Source organism: Chelmon rostratus, chromosome 10, assembly GCF_017976325.1.
Source record: "Chelmon rostratus isolate fCheRos1 chromosome 10, fCheRos1.pri, whole genome shotgun sequence".
NCBI classification, from domain to species: Eukaryota; Metazoa; Chordata; class Actinopteri; order Chaetodontiformes; family Chaetodontidae; genus Chelmon; species Chelmon rostratus.
The window spans coordinates 18167606-18189673 of NC_055667.1; the positions used below are offsets into that span (position 1 = coordinate 18167606).

Below are 22068 nucleotides of genomic sequence, written 5' to 3' on the forward strand. Positions count from 1 at the left end.
AAAACATGATCAAATAACATCCAGTGAACAATAAACTAACAACAATAACAAACTATGAGATTCTTACTGTTTCACTGCACAGATTTTGGGGAAAGAAGTGTAAAGTGGACCACAAGCGCTTTAAAGTGCTGTACTCTGATAAAATACACTACCCATAAGCCTTTGCTACACTCACGGAAGTCCTTTTCTTCCCTTCCGCCGTTGCCGGAGTCCCTTTTGGATTTACATCGGCGGGTGAGTTCATACAATCTATGGTAATCCGTGCAATTTGTGGCATTTTTTGACCATCCAAATATGGGTTATCAATCATAGACGTACACTCTACGTATGTCAAATAAAATTGACCAGATTATCATGTTGGACCGTGTTTAATATCTCGTTCTGGAGCAAGGTGCTGCTCCTATTGCGGCTGATTGCTTGCTAACGCTCTCCCCGTGAAATGGGGTTAAAGTATTCAGTAAAGGCCCGGTGTACAACGTGGCATACTGATAAACACTGTGGATTATAATTAGCAGTTGCCAACATTACACGTGATTGTTTTTATTTCTGTTACATTGTTGGAGCGGAGTAAATGAAGTACAGTAGCATGGCTATCTAGCTAGCTAAACATTGAGTACATCGCAGAAGCTAGCTAGCTAGCTGAAGTTGGATCACACGTTTACCTTGAGGTTCGATCAACAGAAGTTAGTGTACACAAATGCAAATTGCTTTTAGTCGCGGGCTGTTCGTTTTGTCAGAGAGCTAGTATTGTACAAGTCTGGCTGTGAATTAGCTGCAGGAACCTTAATGCTTCAGCCAATTGTTAAATTTCTTTCAGTTCTTCATATGTTTGCTTCATTTATCGATAGCATTTCATGCTAAAACATTTTCAGTAGTACGTAACACGTTTTCGTGTAATGCTCCAATACAGACGCAGACATTATCATGCTTAACTTGTAATATTTTTATTTTCTGTTCTCAGTCACCATGGCAGCCCTCAGGCCCCTCACGAAACCCAAAATTGTGAAGAAGCGAACCAAGAAGTTCATTCGCCATCAATCTGACAGATATGTGAAGATTGCGGTAAGAGTTTGAAATATGAGACATTGTCAGCTGGGTCAAACTCTTTTACTGTCTAGGTTTGACTTGCAAGCCAATAATGCTTGAATATGTTTTTCCTTATATCTCCAACAGAAAAACTGGCGTAAGCCCAGAGGTATTGATAACAGGGTCCGCAGGCGGTTCAAGGGGCAGATGCTGATGCCTAACATCGGTTATGGTAGTAACAAGAAGACCAAGTACATGCTGCCCTCTGGCTTCAAGAAATTCCTGGTCCACAATGTCAAGGAACTTGAGGTCCTGATGATGAGCAACAAGTAAGTCGTTAATAAGATTGATTATTTTTCCCAGCATACCATAGATAATGTTGTCAGGGTTGCACAAGGGTTGTTCTATTTGCAGAGATTTTGAGATGCCCGCTGAGACTTTTGCTGCCACTTTATCATAATAGAGATGAATGAAATTAAAGTCCAGTCTTTGCCTAAAGCGTTCATAGAAAATATGCATTTCATATATTTGAAGTTGGGATGAATTGATTGACCAACATTCTTGACTATCTGGAACATTGTTTGGTTTTCCAAAAATCATTTTTTCAGTGCCTTGAGCACTTTAAAAGAAATTCCATTTATCTTCAGTGAATATGAGGAGGCAACAGACGTCTCTGTGACAGATCTCAAAAACTTCAGCAAATAACACCACCTACACATAGATACATAGACACACAGTAGGAAAATTGACTGAAGTGACACTTGAATGGCATCAGGAATTGAACTGGTATAGTCTGTCATAACTATGTGACTATTTAGGTCTATTTAGTTTAAATAATCACAATTGTCGATGCTTGGTGACCCTGAGGTGACAAATATTTGGGCTTTGTAAAAGCCGGAATTTGTATGAGGAAGTCCAGCATTGTTTATCTTTTTGATAGCTTACCTGACAACAACCTAATACTGACAATCATGAATAACCATTCTCACATATTTCGTGCAGTTTCAGACTGAAGTTGTGAAACGATCAAGATGATCATCAAAATCTGCCTTGCGTTTCGAACTGATGCTGTGACACATTTTATGTCCCTTAGAAGCCTGTCTTGCTTTCTGTGCACTGTAAAGTGTAGAAAACCACAGATCTGGTGTTATTAACAGGCTTTGTGTTAGGATGTCTTTTCATGCCAGTTTATTTTAAATCAGAATTTAAAAGAATGTATAACACAGTGAAGGAGAGGTGGGCAGAGCAGGCTGCAGTTAGTACGACAAAGCAAGAAGCAAGTGCAGCTCAAAGCAATACCCCTCTATTTTGCTGCAGTCACATTATCCTGATTATTTGGTTTTTGTCATGGATTGATCCCTGATACTGCCTCCTTAATCACAGAAAGAGTTAAGTCAGACTGAACTTAGACCTACAAAATTGCCCCTCGCCACTGTCCAGCAAATTTCAGAGAGGGTTCAATTGATCTGTTGATTAGGGATTGTGTGTAACTGTATGCTGCAAGGACAGGGATAGATGATTAGATTCAAAAAAGTGTATAACTAGCTAACTCAACATCTTGCACCTAAAACTCCTCCTGTCTGTAAATTGCCACAGAGTGAGAAGATTCAGACTTGTCAACAATGTCTAAAACCAAGAAGCAATCTATGCTTGAAGTGAGATGTTGGCTTTTCCCATCCAGCAGCCAGTCATTATTACGGAGCACATTGGAGATGTCTTTTTAGTCAATCATGTTTTACTGTTTGGCTGTCTGATCAGCCAAAGTGAAAGTAAAGCCAGAGTTGAGCAACAGTTCATCAAGCTGCTTTGTGAACAGGCTTCAATCATTAAATTATCTGTGAATCTGGTTCATTCTAGATATGGTGGCATTGTTAAGTTAAACTTTATCTTAAATTGGTCCCTGTTGTATCAGTAGTTTAGATAACATGTTAACAGGCACACTGTTGTCATTTGTTGCAGTGGTCGTGATATTTTGAAAGTGCAAAGTCAAAAACACTATGGATGGACAAAGGAACATTTTCCTTACTAGTTTCAGTCACATTTACTGACTATATAATTCCTCATCCTCAGTATTTATCATTGGTTGCATGATTGAGGTAGGTTTGGTCCTCCAACATTGTGAGACTTTAAGCAGTGTTTTGACATGCCTTTACTACTATGTTTTAGAAACGCCAAAAGTTTCAGTTTGGCTTTATTTATTCTATGTAGAAGAATTATAATTACAGCACTGTATATTTAAAAATGTAAATGTACATCAAAACCATTCTTCTGAATTTTTTCTGCAAACCAGAAAGTGAGAATGAAAATTGCCTGAAAAGCAACATGAAATTATTGAGGATAAATTGAGCGATATGAGATCAATGCTGCTGCAACGTTTTAACACAAAACATCTCGTCATTACCACCTTTCCCTCTGCCTCTGCAGGACTCACTGTGCTGAGATCGCCCACAACGTGTCTTCCAAGAACAGGAAGCTGATCGTGGAGAGGGCAGCTCAGCTGGCCATCAAGATCACCAACCCCAACGCCAGGCTCAGGAGTGAGGAGAATGAATAAACTGGTTATTCACAATAAACGCTTAAAAATAGAAACTGGCTTGTAGACCATTTTTCTGCAGTTCATTGCTTGTTAGCAGGTTTGTTGCATGAGTCTGGATAACTTAATGTGTGTAACATGATATACATATCCATGTGTGAAAAGTTTCAAACTTAAAATTATTTTAAGGAGGAGAAGAAAGGCTTCATAGTTTTAAAATTTAATTGGTTTGTTGGCTGAGATGGAAGAAAGTCAGGTAGTTTGGACTCAGGCAGCCTTGAAATTGTACTCTGGCTGCTGGGATATTCAGATTGGTTGGGGCCAATAACAGCAAAATTAATTGAATCCAGTAGTGTTATGTTTTTACAACATCAAAACAAGTTTACTGATTGTTATTTAAACTGATAACACTGGTGGAGAGAAATCTGATTTCAAAAAGGAGAATGTGTTAACAGGTGTAGGAATGACCAGGGAGTTATAAATGGGTCGTTCATTTGGGCTGTGATACTGCAGAGATGAAAGCTATTTTCACATGGTGCACAGGCGTCAAAATAGTATGTAAATACTCAACCACACGAGTTGGCGTCTACACCGATGGTTGCAGAGCCAGTTGTATTCTCCCTTGTGTAAATGGGGTAATTCCTCACCTCCTTCCAGATGACTGGACACTGGAACAGAACAAAAGGGGCAAGATGCCCGAAGAAGAGTGTTGACCCACATTATAAATGGAGGAGGCTACATAACTTTGTATAACACTGTTTTCTTTCCAAGATGTGAACTGGGGTAGCTTTTGAAAGAGAACATGCTTTTATTTTTTCTAAGGCTTCTTGCTGTCAAAGAACATTCTGGGCTCCATCGTTGTTTTTTTAATTTTTACCAAAATGATTCCAGGTCGCCAGATTCTTTAGCTTGGCGTTATTCTGCGAAGAGTCAGAACACGTGCATTAACGCTCAGTTTGGACAGTTTGAAAAGACAAAATGAACTTGTCAGTGTGAAATGTAGTTTGAAGATCTAAGGAAATGGGGGCACTCCAAAAAATGTTGCGCTGTGTAAAATAGAACAGAATGCAGTCACTTGCAAACAAGCTGTGTTTGCCTACAACAGTTTTACAAAGAGTTCCTGAGCTTATGTAGCGACATCCTTGATACAATCGTGTTCAGAAAGTGGTGAACCTCACTCCATCCTTGTGAAGGACTGAACCTTTCCAGGGTGCTCCTTTCATACCCAATCATGATACATCATATCACCTGTTACCAAGCAACCTGTTTACCTGTGGGATGTTCCAAACAGGTGTTTTGGAGCATTCCACAACTTGTTTGAAACGTGCTGCTGTCATCAAATTCAGAATAAGCAGATATTTAAAAAAGGGTTAGCAAATTATCACATTCTTGTTTTATTTACATTTACAAAGCATCAGCACACAGCATATTGTGTATTATTTCCATTTCATGTGACTACTTCCACTACCTTTCTGAGGCGTATATTGTACATTCCTTTACATTTGACTGACAACTGTGATTACCTCACAATATTTTCATCCAAACATGATCACCTTCTTAAAATAAATATTAACTAGAATTAAAATGCTGATCAGACAGACTTGCGATAGTTTGAGTACATTTTGTTGATAATATTTTTGTACATTTGCTGAAGTAAAACTTCGCATGCTGGACTTAGAAGTAAACAGTAGAGTTTAGAAAGTGCTCCTTGAGTAATAGATTACTTCTTCTACTACTGATCGCTTGTGAGTATTTGTCCCCAGCAGAGTGTGTCGAATAAGATATAAAGTATCCAGAATAATCTGAGTAACCCTGATGACATCACCAGGTTTATTGTCCCAGAGTGAAAACTCCCTTCAGAGCCACAGACGACATTATCCAACTGTTCTCTCAGACTGAGCCGTGCCAACCGTGACCAGTAAACTGATCTGGATGTGTAAAATTGGTTGAGCGCTTCGTCAATAACACGCTGTATAAGGTTAGAATGAAGTAAGCTGAGAATGGATTCACAGATTGGTCCTTTGACCACGGCGAGGCTGACTCACCGTCTCCTCCCGAGCTTTCGACTGGTGGCAAGGAGTCAGTTTGGTATCATGTATCAGCTTGTTTAGACAAATCCGCAGCTGATACTCTGATGCAACACCAACAGATAAAATGAAACGTTATGAAAAGTTAATGCCTTGAAATGGCAGCTCAGATCGTATATTATTTTGCAATGTTCAGAGCCGGCTCCCTGCAGAGAAAGTTTCCATTGCATTCTGGCAGGCAAGCTGTGCCCCACAGCCCTGAGCCCTCCGCCATCTGTTCCGGTAAAACTGACATTGCCAGAGATGCAAAAACATAACATTTATTTAGCCAGTCAGCTTGTGGCTGTTTGGAACTGAAGGAAGTGAATTACCGATGGTGGTTGGGGGGGGAAAGCACGGGCACAGTGCTGGATCTGAGTCTCTCCTCTTTTAAAAGCCTGCACCTGTTCATGGAGTGACTTGGAAAGACTCACCTGAGATGGCTGGAAGTTCTCCAGAGGGGGAGGAGAACATGAAAACAGCAGGGCAGGCAGAGACTGCCATGTCTCAGAGATGGTGAGGGTGTCAGGAAGAGGACAGAATCCATTTTTTCCCCTCATCACAGGTCAGAAAATGAACATGTCAGCAAGGGTAGTGTTTGGAAAGGGGCGCCTCGCTCCCAAGCAGCTCGCCTTCGCCTTCCCTCAGACAGATTCCCTGAGGAAAGGCAGCCGGTCAGCTGGAGGAAAGAGGAGGATGTTCTCTTTTTCCATCAGATGTCGACTGGGCATCATCAGAGGGAGATCCAAAGGTAAAGCCGATGTCTTTTTTTTCTTTTTTTTTCATTTAAAATCTCGCATATTAAAAAGCTGTGACATTTAAACGTTTTAGTTATTTGCCAATTTGTGCAGTTTTAGAAAATAAATGTTCTTGTTTATCAGAAAATTACATGTGTTTCATTGATCAATTTAAAAGCAGAGAGTTAAAGGGTGTGTGTGTGTGTGTGTGTGTGTGTGTGTGTGTGTGCGTGCGCGCGCGCAGCGGGCCTGTTTAAGTGAACATTCGCTTGAATAAAATCTGGGCTTTTGATCGACATTAAAGGTGAACACTGAAAGATGAGTGTGCGTGACACATCCTCACCCTCTGGCTCTGTTTTTTTTTTTTTTTTTTTGGTCACTCACTGATCTGTGCTGGCTGACAAATGAGTTACTCATTTTTCTTTTCAGGCTCTCTCTTGCAACTGGATCCAATCACCATGAGGTGGCAGTGTGGTCAGTTTGATTGAGGGGCAGGTTGAATCAGGCCCTCGTGCCTGGAATATTCCCTTTGTCTATATGCATAATGAAAATGTAGGTTATTCTTACAATAATGTGGATGAAACATGGAAAAATGTACAAACCAGCACCAAACTGTGAAAACAGTCACAGGGCAATCTCTTCTTTAGAGTCTTCAGTCTTTCCGTCTTACTTTGTTTCTGTTCGGCTAACCTTTGTCTGTGTGCCAAGGTCAATGCTAACATTCTATTCTCTTCATCTAATCATTATCACTCACTCTACATCAATAATGCTGGTATCTGGTCTAAAGGAATTGCAAAATAGTCCAACATTTGCCACCCTTTTCCCAAGTTTTTTTTTTTTTATCAGTCTAACACACTTCTCCATCTCTCACTTCTCTTTATTCTGTTGGAAATTAATTAGTCTCGCTCTGAAAGACTACACTCGCTCACATTGTAAATGGGGTATTAAGGACAAAAGTCTCGGAGGAAATTATCTACACCGAGGAGCAGGCCATTGTGTCCACTGGAACAGCTGACTAATTAGGCTCCATGCAACAGCGGGTAGAAACATGGAAAAATGTTTGTAATCACTTTACACATCTGTAAAATAAGCAGTAGTAGAACAGAGGGTTTAATTTCACATGGTGAAGTTCTGGGTTTTGTGTATTTTGGTGTGCAGTGTGCTTTTGGCTGGTGGTGTACACCACCATGGGTTGTTTTTTTTTTTTTTAATTTCCCTGCTTCCAAAGTCTCAGCGATGACAACAGTTTGTCTGCAGTGAGCAAAACAAATGAGGCAGAAGAGGCTCAGAGGGGCTGCCAGCGAGGCTGGAGGAGGGTGTTTGTTATCGTTGGTGGCTGCGGAGGGGGTCAGGAAGCGGCAGGCGTCGAGGCTTGTGTGCCTGGCAAATGGTCAGACAGGTGTGGCGGCGGGTCACTCAGCAGAAACTGTTAGTCCCTCTCTGTTCGGCCGGAGGGACCTCTAAAGGGGCCCGGGATTAGCAGAGGGTCCTTTCACCCGCCTGAAGGGGAAACACGAGATGCTGGGCTTTAGAGGAAGTGCGTTTAATTTTCATGCAGTCCCTCAGATTCTTAATATTCCTTTTTATTTTTTTTTTAATATTCTATTTGTACACAATTGATTAATCTGAGAAGTAGAATCTGTCATCGCAGCCTCTTGCACAACAACTGCTTTTATGAATAACATTGTGACATGGCAGCTGTTCTGCACAGGAATTTTGCATATGCATTTTCCATTTTGTGTGTGTGTGTGTGTGTGATAGAGAGAGAGAGATACTAGCACTGTGTAGATACAAGCTCTTTAAAATGGGTGCAGTCTCTATGTGAGAGAAACGTGACACTGTGTCAGGCTTACACTCACTATGGATGTGCAGGTGGTGTTAATTGTGCAAAGAGTTGAGGGTGTGCAGTTTGGTCGTGTGTAATCTCAGCATGTGTGTGTGTGTGTGTGTGTGTGTGGGGGGGGGGGGGGGGGGGGGTTTGAGGATGTGCATACAAGGAGTGTTTGACTTGGTGGGAAATGGATAAAGAGTGAGTGTGCGTGTGTGCATGTGTGTGCCGTGCGTGTGTGTGCTGGGGGAGGGAGTGACTATTGTGTGTGCCTGCCTCACTGAACCCCTCTGGCAGAGGAAGAGAGAGAGGGAGCAAACACACTCACTCTCGCTCTGTGTGAGGGAGAAGGGTTGTGTGTGAGCTCATGTGGGTGTATGAACAGGGGATGATAAACCCTCTGGAAAAGGACGAATGATTAGTAAGAATAGCTCAAAAATGGAACCACGGCGAGATGGCAAGAAGAGGACATGAACCATTGCTCTCCCAGCTTTGGATTTTATAGAAAAACACAGCTCGGTAGATTTATATTTTTGAGGATTGACGAGAGAAGACCTCTTTTTGTCAACAAGTTTAAACAGAGAGGGGAGCTGCAGTCCATCTGAGGATCAGAATTTGCCCTCTGGAGATCAATTCCTCGCTCGGGTTTTCAAACAGGGACAAAGGTTAAGGAAATGCTGGACTTGGAGCAAAGGAATGAAGAAACGAAGACGGTGTTTGTGTCTTATCTGAGCAGCTGAGGCTCGGTCTCTCGGGTCGCCTACTTTTTTTGTTATTTGTTTTTACCTCAGGTGGGACCTCAGTTCTCTGCCCACTATTACAAATCAGCAGGGTTACTTCCCGGGGGGGCTGCGCTGACTAAACTACAGCCATGCTGTGTGGTCTAAGGAGAGACACCAAGAACAGCATTGGTAAGAGCATCACACTTAGATCTTTGCAGAGTGAAGGGGTTCAGCTTGTGTGTTGCAGTGGAGGATTTGAAGCAGAGGGGGGTGGGCTCAGTGATCACCTGGATCGTTGACCAACCTGTAAAGAGCAGCTTATGTCTTAAATGTGGAGTTAATCGGAGGGGCAGCCACTCCACAGACTAGTATTACCTCGGCTGTCCTTTTATTCGTAATCTGCAATGCATAAAGCCTGAATGCAAATGCATTTGAGTGTAGAATCATTGCAGCCCATGTGTTATAGCTGAGATAGCTTGAAAGAGATTTAAATGTGAGTGGACACGACCACCAGCTCTGCATACTACCCTGCCATGTGTAGGGGCAGATATAGCAATGTAAACTGGGTCTGGCAGGGCCCAGTTTATAAATAAAGTTTTACTTCTGAAAATAGCGTTATGATTTCACTGTCATTGTCAGTGCCACCCCCATATTTAACCTACATTCTGATTGGTTATAAGACGGAAGGCATGCAGTGTCCTGAATTAAATCGGGAGTTAATTAACTCACCACATATTTATGCAGGACTTTTTATTTTTATGCGAGGCGCTTTACGTGCAGCTCTTCTGCAAACCTCATCCTTTAGCCAACAACTGACCTCCTCGTCAAAAAGAACAGAGCAGAGATTCTCTCTTTTTTTAAAATATTTGTTTATTATTAATCAGTTCCATCCTGATCTCATTTCTAGCCATAAGGGTAAGCAGTGGTTATTTCAAGCTGGAGGGGGATGGCCGAGGTAAGGCTTAATGGTACAGTAGTGTTCAGTCACGTGCAGAGCATCGGCTCTGCGTTACCCACAGCTAATGTTGCCTTTTGACTGCAATGACAGCTGCCGGACTGTCAGGGGCCCTCAGGAGCCCGCGTGGTTACGAGGCTTTTGCTCAGCCAAATGTGTCTGTGATGTGTCACTCACTTTGTGTATGTGTGTTTGTGCCTCACAGCTACTGGGCAGGGTATCTGTGCAAGGATGTGTGTAAATTAGTGTGAAATACCATATTATGCATATGTATGTTCTGTGCATCGCCATAATATCCAGTTAAGCTATTTCTGCAGTTAAGGTCTCACTCGTGCTTGCTGCGTGCACGAGAAGGCTGAATTTTCCTCTTTACTGCAGGGCCTGCCCAAAGGTTTCAGGTCAGAGAAGCTTTGACAAAGGATCCATGCCTCTCAGCTGTCTAAAGGCCTCATCTTCAGTCGGGCAGATGTGGAAACTTGATGTGGACAGGGAGTAGGCAGTGGGTTTGATGTCCTCCCAGCACTTGCTTCCCCCAGTTCAGTCTTTACACATCAGTGCAGATAAAAATTGATATACTGACAGGCCTGCAGACAAAATCCAGACAACTGACAACCCTCAAATTCCCCAAATATTATATTATACATATATGTATAATGCAACATGAGTGAAGTTTAGATAATAAAGATTTTATGACTCCTATTATTATTCTTTGTCTTACTTCTATTTGCTAGATAGCGTACGTCTTGGAGGGATGTAAACATGAAGTACAACATTGCTCTAGGTTCAGTGAACTATTCTGTGGGCTGCAACTTGAGCCTGTATGAATGTATTTTGGTAAGTGGTCAACCTTGACACACCATTAAAAGTATGCTGAATTCACTATTAGCAATACTTCAATGTGCCCGTGGACGTGCAGGCAACTGTCACTGGAGTACTTTGACACTAGAGAAAACTTACAAATGTGGTGATTCTCAAGCAAGTTCTGGATTTATGAATGATTATTCCATTGTATTGTTCCATTATTCCACGTTGGCTGTATATTTTGATATTATCCTCTGAAAGCATAAGTCACACTTGTCATGTCTGTGTGTTCAGTTTTGATATATCACTCCTTGTTGGAGTGATCATTCCAGGAAGGAGTGCTATTTTTGACGCAAATTATTCTAAAGTACCCTTATTGCCTCCATGAGCCGTGCCAATTGTTTTTACAACCCCGGCATGCACCTGTCCTTTTTACCTCGTGCAGCATCTCTCTTGCCTAATGGTTTGAAAACCTCTGGTTTCTGAATATGAGGTATGAAAGTAGTAATGTTTTTAACCGGTCTCTGCATCAAAGCAGTCATTGGAGACTGCAGTGTTTGCCTGTAGTGTAAGACACTATCGTGGCCCAACCACTTTTAAATAGAGGATTGGCACAGCTCCTCTGCAGGTTTGTAATATGATGTTCAATCAGTGTGCTGGACAGTTGAAAAAGGTAATCTGCAGTGGACAGGATTAGAGAAGTGCCAAGTCAAATTTCTGCATCACTGTGACTGCTGACATGTTTGTATGGCTGCATTCAGGTTCAGATGGCCGAGCAGTGGCTCTGCTAATCTGAGGCCAGCCCTGTGCTGTGTCAGAAATGGGTCCCACTGTGGGGGGAAATACAAAAAAATCAGTTTCCCTGCAGAGCAGTTTGAACATTTCCCAGCTCTCTGTAGCAGCTGCTGTAAATGACATGAAAATGATGATTTTCTCTCCATGCCCGAACAGTCCATTAACCGCGTGCTGTTCCTCCAGGAAAATTCCCATGCTTTAGTGGTCGCATACATCAAGCTCGCTGCAAATGTATTCTTGTGTTAAATGAATGGTTTTGAAGGGTCTCTGCTGCAGACAGAGAGGAGCTATTTTAAACCATTGACCCTTTTGTAGGATTGTCGTGGAAACAAAGTGGAATGACCTTCCAGGGTCCTGAGTTCAGGTTGATCACTCTGTTTCAGCTGGCTAATGGCTGACGGAGGGATGTGGCTGTTGGCTAAGTGCTGTTTCCCTCCCAGATCCCTCACGTTACCTAGGGTGCAAAGCTTCAAAGTGCGTGCAGCTGTCATGATGTGCAATGGATGATCATGTTCATTAAGCCTTCTGCTGCAGACTCTCCCAACATATCACCACAGTTCCTCATAACAGCACCTCCATACCTCCCTGTTGTCTCTTCAGATGAAGGACCATACTCAAAGGGGAGCAAGGAGTCCGGGGCAACTGACCAATCACATTTGTCCCAGAGGCGAAGCTTCTCAGGTACAACGCAATCTAATAATTTTGTCATCTTACTGTCATCTGACGTCCTCAAACATGCTGAGTTTTTTTGTCTGTGTGCATGTAGAGTCACATGTCCGCTAGGTTTTGCTTGATGTTGCACTGTTTTGAATGCTTAGATAAGGCGAAAAAACGCTTGTGCGGCATACCTGTCATTTGCACTAAACCGCACTTGGTACTTGGACTTCACATGGAACGATTTAACAGCACAGCAAAACGTGGACCACAGGACAGAATGAGTCCTCTGATGACACCATATAGCCACATATCCATCAGAGTTAAGGTCAAGCTCATTGTCATTCACTTAATAATAACAATTGGATTTCAATTTATGACCTGATGAGTCTGCAGTAATTTTCAATGACTTTTTTTTGTAATAATGCATTAAATTTCCTTCCATCACCAGTATTTAGTGTGGTATTAATAAAACTGATTCCATCTTCCTTTTCCTCCTCCTCCACCTCCTTCTCCTGAACCCGCCACAAAGATTCACTCAGATTGAAAGATGTGAAGGAACAAGGGAAAGACAGGACAGTGAGAAAATAAAGTATGTGGTCGTGTGTCAGGGAGCATTTATGTGAGAGGTTCAGGAAAGAAAGATGAAGAAAAAAAAAGTCTTTCGTTGCCTCTCAGACAGGGTGATTCTGTCAAGCAGACGCTAATGCTGACTGTGGATCTGTGCCTGTGTCTGTATCTGTCAGCAGACGAGTACCGAGGAGTGACCACGGTGGACCTGATGAAAAGGGAAGGCAGCAGCCTTGGCCTCACCATCTCCGGAGGGTCTGATAAGGACGGCAAGCCCAGAGTGTCAAACCTACGGCCAGGTGGGCTAGCTGCCAGGTGAGATCTCTGCTCTGTGATGCGGTTAAAACCTGGCAACCACATCCAGCTGTCCGGGCTTGTTATGCTGCCCCCACAAACGTACACGTGTTGCAAAGTTACACCAGCACGCCTCACTGTCACACAGAGTAATACAGACCTTACAAGTAAAATCCCCAAGAAACCAGACGTGTCCATAAATTGAAATTTAGATGTTAATCGTTAATTCTTTTTATATTGTCAGCTCATGCTTATATCACTCTATGGTGTTAACTCAATATAGCTCTTTTGCCAGATTGTTTTCTTTTGTTCATTCATTTTTTTTTTCATTCAATGTCAACGGCATTAAACTCATTTTCCCCAACGTCAAACACATTAAGGGAAATGTAGAGGAGGACTCACGTTTCCTGATGATTAAGCAGCGTGTGACTGAAGTGTCATACACACACACTCACACAGAGAGAGAGAGTTTTGCAAGAATGACACAGCCCTCCTGAAACCGTCTTGGCCAAATACGCCATTCGCTTGTCAAGTCCAAGGAGGTTTAGAGACAGACACTGTGCTAATTCTTCCAAGCAGCTTGTCTTCCAACAGCTGAGTGCATGCTTGTGTGGAAGTGCTGGCTAATTTACTGGGTGGGGAGACACTCAGGCAGACGGGACGGAGACCGGCAGTGACATCGTGTGACGAGACCGGACCGGACGACGGGCCGGTCGGCTCTGCTGGTTAAGACGTTTCTCTCTGTCTGCTGTCACTTCTGACTGGCAGTAGCCCAAAGGTGAGAGGGACGAGCAGGCCAGAGCATCTATTTAATTAATTTGCTCTCCAATGAGCAGCGTGTTGACTCAGAATGTCATATGTGAGACACCATGTACAATCATCTCTGTCAGGGTCTGAGGAGGAGATGCTTTCAGCCATCCCACCCCAGCATCCGCCCCCTGTTCTCCACAGCTGGCTCTGTATGTTCGCGTACATACTGCAGAGGGGTTTATAATCAAATTATCATTACTGTCTGGACACGAATGCACGCAACCAACCATGATTACTTGCGTAAACGTTCACAGTAGACAGTGCTTGTTCGGCCTCTTTGGATCAGTGGGATCATGCTGCCAGAGCAGAATATTAATTTCAGGTTAGAAACATCTCATGTTGATCGCAGGCGGATCAACTTGTTTGGGGCCGAAATGTGCTGCAGGGCTGCTATTGTTGGGCCTAACAAACAAACAGGTAGCTTACAGTGAGTTTAGAGAAATGAGAGTGAAGATTGGGAGCAGTAACACCAAAACAAAGGTGGCTGAAAAGCTCCATAAGACAGAGGGAGACTGCAGAGCTGCTGCTGATGCTCTGTGATGATACTCTGCGGGTCCATCTCTGCACAGCTGAGTTGGGCTGCAATTGTGGTACAACTTTCCAAGACTGGTAACAAACTCACACGTCCAAAAACCAAACGACACTCAGAGAATCTGGAGCTTTTAGGGCCCCTGGTGGTGTGCCCCCACCCCATTTGTTAGTATCCCAGCCTTCATCTTGATAGTCTGTCCATGACTTCCCGCAGGAGCGACCAGCTGAATGTAGGCGACTACATCAAGTCAGTGAACGGCATCAACCTGTCAAAGCTTCGCCATGATGAGATTATCAGCCTGCTGAAGAACATCGGGGAGCGCGTGGTGCTGGAGGTGGAGTACGACCTGCCCCCATTCGGTAGGTGAAGTTCTGCAAGATGAATATTCTGCCTGATGGTCCAACATATGCTCAGACGTTTAGAGAAAGTCAGCAAAACAAATGCACAGAGGTAGGTAGGTTATTAAAGAAGCATATTAGTTGAGGCTGCAGACAGACCATGAACTATAAGACAGGTGATATTTAACCACATTTAACATTATATTTTGCTGTCAGCCACTCTCTGATCTCGGCGCTGTTGGGTCTGTCAAAGAAACGAGGAAATCATGAGAGGCATCAGCAGGAAGTGTTCCCCTTGCAGGACGCCCCTCCAGATGTTACGAACACAGCCTATAAGACAGACATGTTAGTGTTGCAGTTAGTCCAAAATACAGCTGCTGGACCAGCTGTGCACGATTCATATCACACTAGCATTGACAAAATGCAGTCCAGAGTATTTAGAGTTATTAGGAATCTTCTTGAATTTAAAATTTTCTCCAAAACATGAGCACTTTGCTAGAAATGCTTCTTCCAAGACCTAAAACAAACTGCAAGCGTAGTGTGTATTCTTGCCGCATGTCCATTTGTGCGTACTAACAGACCCCAGCAAGACGAGCAAGCAAGCCAAAGCGGATCCTCTTTTTTTTTTTTTTTGTCATTTACTTTTTATTGGTTTTTGATTTTGCATGTAAACAGACAAACATTCAAACAATCAACATGAAGACCTATAGATGAGTACAGAAGTACCGAGGAGAAAAAATAAAAACATACACAAGTGGACTAGTAATCACCTCCAGTTAAGAGAATATAGGCAATCTGATCGTACAGTCTAAAATTACCTGAAATCCGGTCTTATGGTTGAGACAAAAGTACACCATTTTTGCCAATTATCAATAAATGCCTCTTTTTGTGTTCTTAAATTAAACGTAATTCTTTCCATTACAAAGATGCTGTACACTGTATCAATCCATTCATCTACACTGGCTGCCTCCCTCTTCAGCCACTTCTTCGTTATTGATTTCTTACAGGCCACCAGTAGTATTCTCAGTAAATATTTATCTTTGTTCCTCCAATCTAGTTCCTGTAAATCCACCAAATATAACAAACTGAAACAAAAAGATATTTTTGTTGAAAACACAGTCTCTAGAGTTTGATGTACACGTAACCAAAATGGGGTCACAACAGGGCAACACCAGAATATATGATAGTGATTGGCCTCTGTGCTTCCACAACATCTCCAACATTCTATCTGATTGGAATATGTTCTCTTTTGATATGGAGTACAAAAATAGCGAATTACATTTTTCCATGCATATTCTCTCCAGAGGGGAGAATTTGTTGTTTTCCACCAAAGCGGATCCTCTTAACAATAAACGTGCTGTGCATTTTAAAATCACACAGTGGACGGGAATGCGGTTATTAGCCGAGGCTCCAGACAGTAAAACAAAAACAAAACAAACTGTGGCTTCAGACCTGGACGGCCAAATAATGCAAGGCGTGTTTCAGGATTTAAGCTTCTCGTGTCAGTTCTATCTACACTGTGGCATGTCTGCATTTCCTCCACGTGCTCTGCATCTGAAATGCATTTAAAAGCAATGATTTGGTGACTTGCGGATGAATAGATTTCTTGATGTCTAGATTAAAATGGATCTAAATGTGGTTAAAAAGTTTTTTTTTTCTGACAACCAAGTTACACCAAACATTTTTTAGTGATATTTGCGTGTTTGTGTTGCAGACCAGCTTCATGATTAATTATAGTCATTAAATCATAATCATTATAGCCTGGACGACTAAAATTTATTTTAGCCCCGAGTTAACCTCGACATCTAGACATCTTCGACCTGCAAATCAATACTTATTGGGTTTCCTCGATCAAGGCTCCGGCCTCAGAAGCAGAGTTGGTCCCCGGGCGCTGCACTGTGGCTGCTCACTGCCCCGAAATCATTAGTATGGGTCAAATACAGAGAATTAATTTCCCCACAGTGAATAATTAAACATGTTTCCACAATGCTCTCTTCAACACTCAGATGACACAAAGCCTTGTGAAAGCTTTGTACATCGCTTTAGAGGATGATAGTAATAATTTTCTGTCCTCTCTGCTCTCAGTCCAGAACCCCTCAGGAGTCATAACCAAAACCATAGAGGTGTGTTTACACAAGGAGGGAAACAGCTTTGGGTTTGTCATGAGAGGTACGTGGATGTGATGCTTTTGTGTAAATCCGTAAAAAATGATTAGCCTTCTCTTGCACAGATGTATCTCTGTGTTTTGTTTTATTTCGTTTTGTTTTAGGAGGCTTTCACGAGGACTGGCGCAGGTCTCGTCCTCTGGTGGTTACATACGTGAGGCCTGGAGGTCCTGCTGACAGGTGAGGACATATAGGATATGATAAGATAGATGAGTTAGTGTTTGTGTGAGTGCAAGTGTTGCTATTTCTGTGTCATGTATGCATTTTATTTCTTGATCGTGCATGAATGAGCCCATTCAAATAATTGTATGGGTGCATGCATGCATGTTGCTATAGTGTGTATTTAGACGTATGGCCCAGTGAGTTTTACTAATTGCCTTATCTTTGTCTGCAATGAAAATATTTGTCTCTCACCCATATAGAATTATGTTACTGAATGATTTTAAACCCACAATGTTTCGATGTGCACGTTACTCCTTTTGCATCCGTCTACGCTCAGGCCGCTGCATGAAATCATTATGACACGCATGGTGTATGTTATCTTCAAAGCAGAAAGGGCACTGCTCATCCTGAGGCTAACGCAACATTGCACTTTTCCCCATGAAAACAGAGAGCACCAGAAAACTGGAGCAAACGTAATTCACCGTCAAAAGCTTTACGGCCGTTTATCTCCCTTTATCCTTCATCTCACCTGGGAGGGAACGCTCATGTGGAACTGTTTAATGATTTACTGTGACTGGTGCCTCAACGCTTGTGCGAGCATCTCGCGCCGGTCGCCTGTGTTTTATCTTTTCTTCTCCGTCTCCGTCTGTGTTTCTCCAGAGAGGGCACTTTGAAGGCCGGAGACCGAGTATTGAGCATAGACGGGATGCCTTTAAACAGAGAGAAGCACGCCGACGCCTTGACCATGCTGATGCAGAGCGGCCAGGAAGCCCTGTTCCTGATTGAGTATGACGTCTCTGTCATGGGTGAGCACACACACAGGGAATATGTGGAGGCATGGTAGGGCAGCGTTGCTCTGAGGGTAAATAATGTGACCGTTTGGCTGCGCGGATGCGAGTGAGTGTCGGCGCTGGAGACGCCACCAGGGGAGTCACACTGGCCCGTGAGCACACTTCCAAGAGGAAAAGGGGTTGATGGGGAATATTCAGTGTTTCATTATAATGTGTGAATCTCTCTACACGCCTGAATCGTGGCAGGTTTAATCTCAATGTTTGTTTTAAAAGTAAATGACTGTCCTGTGCCAGAGTCATTGCAGTGCTTGGCTTCATTTTTCAGGCAGTTTGTCACTCAGGAGAGCTTTCAGGGACAGCCACCGCTTTGTTAACATTTTGTTAACATCATAAAAAAAAAAAAGTTGGACATGAGACTTTTAAAGCAGCGTATTAAAGGGTAACTCGAGTGATTTAGTATTGCACTTCTATAAAGTTTGGGGACTAACGAGAGACAGCAAGAGTGTTCAAAATCAAAGCAGCTGAGTCCAGCACTAACATCTAACATCATATTTTGTCTTCAGTGGGAAAGGGTACAATGACTCTGAAGTAATCAAGGGTATTTATCGGCTCCAGCTCCAAACAGCAGCGATGGAAACGTGGCCAGTAAATAGCCAGGACACTCAAAATGCTGAAACATCGTCCAGTCTGCCTTGAGTTTGAGAGAGAGACTGAAGTACAAGATAGACATACTCGTCTTCTTGAAATGGGAAATGAGTCAATCACCCATTTTTAGCAGAGTTACTGGCATTTAAAGAAACATGCATACGTGTAAAGTGGTGCCAGTCAAACTCCAAAAATACTGGATCCCTCATTTCCCATAATGCAACCTGCCGGCGTCTTTCTGCGGTCACCTCTCGTGTCTTTCAAACACCTCATCTCCAGTTTATAGTGTAAACTTTCTGATATGAATGTGTGGTCTCCACACTCAGGCCAAGATAACCCTGATGACATCACCATGACATCATCATCATTGCACAATTAAAGCCCCCCCACAACCACAGAAGACATTATACAACATTGGTGGAATGCCCCTTTAAGTGAATGACTCTAGTACAGTGAACAGTACATATCGGTATTATTTGGCCACACCGTTTTTATAATGTTTCTTTAGTTCATTTTGACGCCATGTTGTGAAACATGTACTGTCGAGTGTGCAGAACGAGTCAAATCTGTTTGGGGTTCCCCAACATTGAGGGAAGAAGCAGTAAAACACGACAGGAACTCACTACAGAGTACGACCTCCATTTGGTCATGGTGACTAACTCTCCATAAGATCGCAAACTCTGCACCACTCCGAGCCAAATAGGGCAGGTCACCACGGACAGTTGACACACATTATCTTTCTGTATGTGGGAGTTTAGGATTCAGACCTCCTGCCTCCAGACCAAACCAGTCAGAGGGTTCACAGCTGTGAGGAACATTTATTATAGCACTGAAATGTGAAAAATCGGAATCCTCAAATGTTTAAGCTCATTCTGTGTAACACTGCCGCACTTACAGCAATCATCACGTCATTTTATATTACTATTATATTATTTTGTCCTGCACTCGAAACACTCAAAAGTTGAACAGCTCCGACAAAAGTAGCAAGTTCATAACTGCAGTCGAAATGACGTGACCCTTTATCATTGCTCCAGTCAAGACAGTTAAATGTCAAAGGAAGTTTGTCAAAAGACAGAGGACAATAAAATGTCTCTTTGTGTTTTTTATGTAATTTCACACTGAGACTTACATGCAGTAACCCAAAAATAAAGTCAGATATAGACTATACACACACCAGCTTTCAGAACGGATCTCACCATCAGTGTGATATGAGGATCTTTTATGTAGAAATAATGTGCAACCAATAATTATTTTTTTACACAATGTCACAACTTTTTTTGGGGGAATCAGAGTTGTAAAACAAAAATATTTAAAATGCAAGTACAGTAAAAACAGATGTACAACAAATTCACATCAACAGGCACCAGAGAAGAAAAAAAAAAAGCACCTTACTGCCGATGTCGTCACAGTATTTTTCACATGATATTTTCCCTGAATTAATGTGAAACACATATGTTTGAAAGGTTATGATGGTTGGGTGCAGTGTGTTGCATGTGAGAACTGACACAGCGAGCATCCAGCTGTAGATGCATCCAGTGATCCTGTTGCTGTGTGTGCCCTCTCTGTTCCAGAGGCAGTGCAGCAGGCCTCAGGCCCTCTGCTGGTGGAGATCGTGAAAAGTCCCTCATCCAGCCTGGGGATCAGCCTCGCCACAACAATATACAGGAGCAAGCAAGTTATTATTATTGACAAGATAAAGGCAGCCAGCGTGGTGGAGAGGTGAAACTACCCTTTTGCATTAACGTGCTCCACACACACTTTCCCATCATCCAGAAACTTTCCTGAACGATCTGCCCGTGTCTCACTCTCTCAGGTGTGGAGCGCTGCATGTGGGTGACATCCTTCTGTCCATAGACGGGACCAGCACGGAGCACTGCTCGCTGATGGAGGCCACGCAGCTACTGGCGAGCACGTCTGATGTTGTGAAACTGGAGATCCTCCCAGCCAGTCAGAGCAGACTTCCTGTCAGGCCGCAAGACACAGGTACGTGACGGAAAAAGCACAAGAAATCCCTGTGAGGCAACGGAAAAAAGACACCAGAGTGTTATGAGAATCAGCAGAAAAGGAGGAAATAATTTGAGTGACGGCTGGAGATCATTCAGGGCTTTAACTAGCAAATACTCTCATTGTTGATTGCTTTGTAGATTTTATTTCATAAATCACTGAATTATTGAGTCTTTAAAACACAAGAAAAAGGCGTAAAATGCCCGTAATAATTTTCCAGAGCCACAACCTGTTATCTTCAAATAAAGATATTTACATAAACAACATGTGTAGTGACCTGCAGGAGGGTGTGCTAAAAGACTAGTGTGCAATAAATAATACACACCAGAAAAAGTAGATATGAAGCATCAAAATTCAAAGATGAAAAATACAAATCAGTGGTGGAAAGGAGCTTGAGGGACTTCACTTGAATATGTTTTATTTTTCTTTATGCTTCTACTGCACTACATTTCCACACTTTACCCCACTTTAAAGTATAAGTAGCCACTTTCACATAGTAATAAAAATGATAAGCTTACAAAATAGAAGACGTCCAGGTTAAAGACTGAACCAGATCCAGTGGTTTCCAGACTTTTGGCGTTTGACCGCTTACTCAAAAAAAGGGTTTTGGTTGGGGCCCCTTGTCATGTTTCAGATGTGTATGAGTTATTCTACTAAAAAGACATTTTCTTTCCTACCCTATCAATCATCTCATGACCCCCCCTTTATCCTGTGATAAGTGGGATTTTGAACACAGGACCTTATTTTTACATTGTTTTAGTGATTATTTTACTTAAATAAAGGATCTGAGTACTTCTTCCACTACTGTATATAATCATTTATATTTGTTGAAGAAGTCCAGTGTGTTCGTTGTGGAGAATATACAGCTGACAGGCTGGAGTCCCAGCATGTTGTCCCCACCATATGTATTGTGACTGCTCTGCTCTAAGCTGTTTTACCTACAGCTGGAAGGAGCCTGGCTGCCTCCCAGCTACCTCCTTCCATGTGATGTGAATCAGCCAGTGTGTGTGTGTGCGCGCGCCTGTGGGTACACACTCGGCCTCTTACGCATACCAACAAGCCACTGGCACACACACACACACACACACACATGAGCACACACTTCCTCTGTCGGAGATCATGGTCGTGCCATGTTCTGCAGGCTTGTTTCTGGGTCAGCGGCTGCTGAGCTGGAGCTCCTTAACATGTGAGCATGAGAAAAATCATACAACATGTCTTCCATTCATCTGGGGTAAAATCATCTGAAGACAGCAAATGAATGCTTTCCATTGCTACTCAGTGAAATATTCTCCCTTGGCTGAAATTACAGGCACATATCTTGTCTCGTGAAATGCCTATTCAATAATTACTCACTTCTTGAATAAGGCGCTGTGACGTTGTGATAAAACGATATTTTCACAGCTTCTTTCCACCCCAGGATAAGACATGATTATAAGATGCAATTTGTCTAATCTCCTCTGGGGATTTAATAAGACTGATACGGCCACTAAGAGATTAGGAGTTAATGTTTCTTTCCACCAGCGTAGATCGAAAAAAACACATTTCTTGGAGAGCTTCCCCAAGGTGAGCTTAACGTAAGCCGCCAGAGCCGAAGCTTTACAGGTTTTGATTGAGTTTGATAGAAACTGGCTCTTCGAAAA

At 42.6% G+C, this 22068-nt stretch overlaps 2 protein-coding genes across 2 annotated transcripts in view; both read left to right on the top strand.

Annotated features, from left to right (window-relative positions):
* The first annotated feature begins 174 nt into the window (after positions 1-174).
* On the top strand, positions 175-3615 carry rpl32 (ribosomal protein L32). Its single transcript, XM_041945779.1, has 4 exons — positions 175-234; positions 962-1062; positions 1174-1355; positions 3451-3615. Exons 2-4 carry the CDS (start codon positions 967-969, stop codon positions 3578-3580), a joined length of 408 nt encoding a protein of 135 aa, XP_041801713.1. The 5' UTR covers positions 175-234; positions 962-966; the 3' UTR covers positions 3581-3615.
* A 2583-nt stretch (positions 3616-6198) lies between these two features.
* Positions 6199-22068, top strand: part of LOC121612776 (glutamate receptor-interacting protein 2-like) — a 31327-nt gene continuing 15457 nt past the window's right edge. Inside the window, exons 1-9 of the mRNA XM_041945860.1 lie at positions 6199-6376; positions 12064-12144; positions 12864-13002; positions 14537-14682; positions 16747-16830; positions 16931-17006; positions 17649-17794; positions 19996-20143; positions 20238-20407. Of these exons, the coding sequence (XP_041801794.1) occupies positions 6199-6376; positions 12064-12144; positions 12864-13002; positions 14537-14682; positions 16747-16830; positions 16931-17006; positions 17649-17794; positions 19996-20143; positions 20238-20407 (1168 nt within the window). The remainder of the gene's footprint in view (positions 6377-12063; positions 12145-12863; positions 13003-14536; positions 14683-16746; positions 16831-16930; positions 17007-17648; positions 17795-19995; positions 20144-20237; positions 20408-22068) is intronic.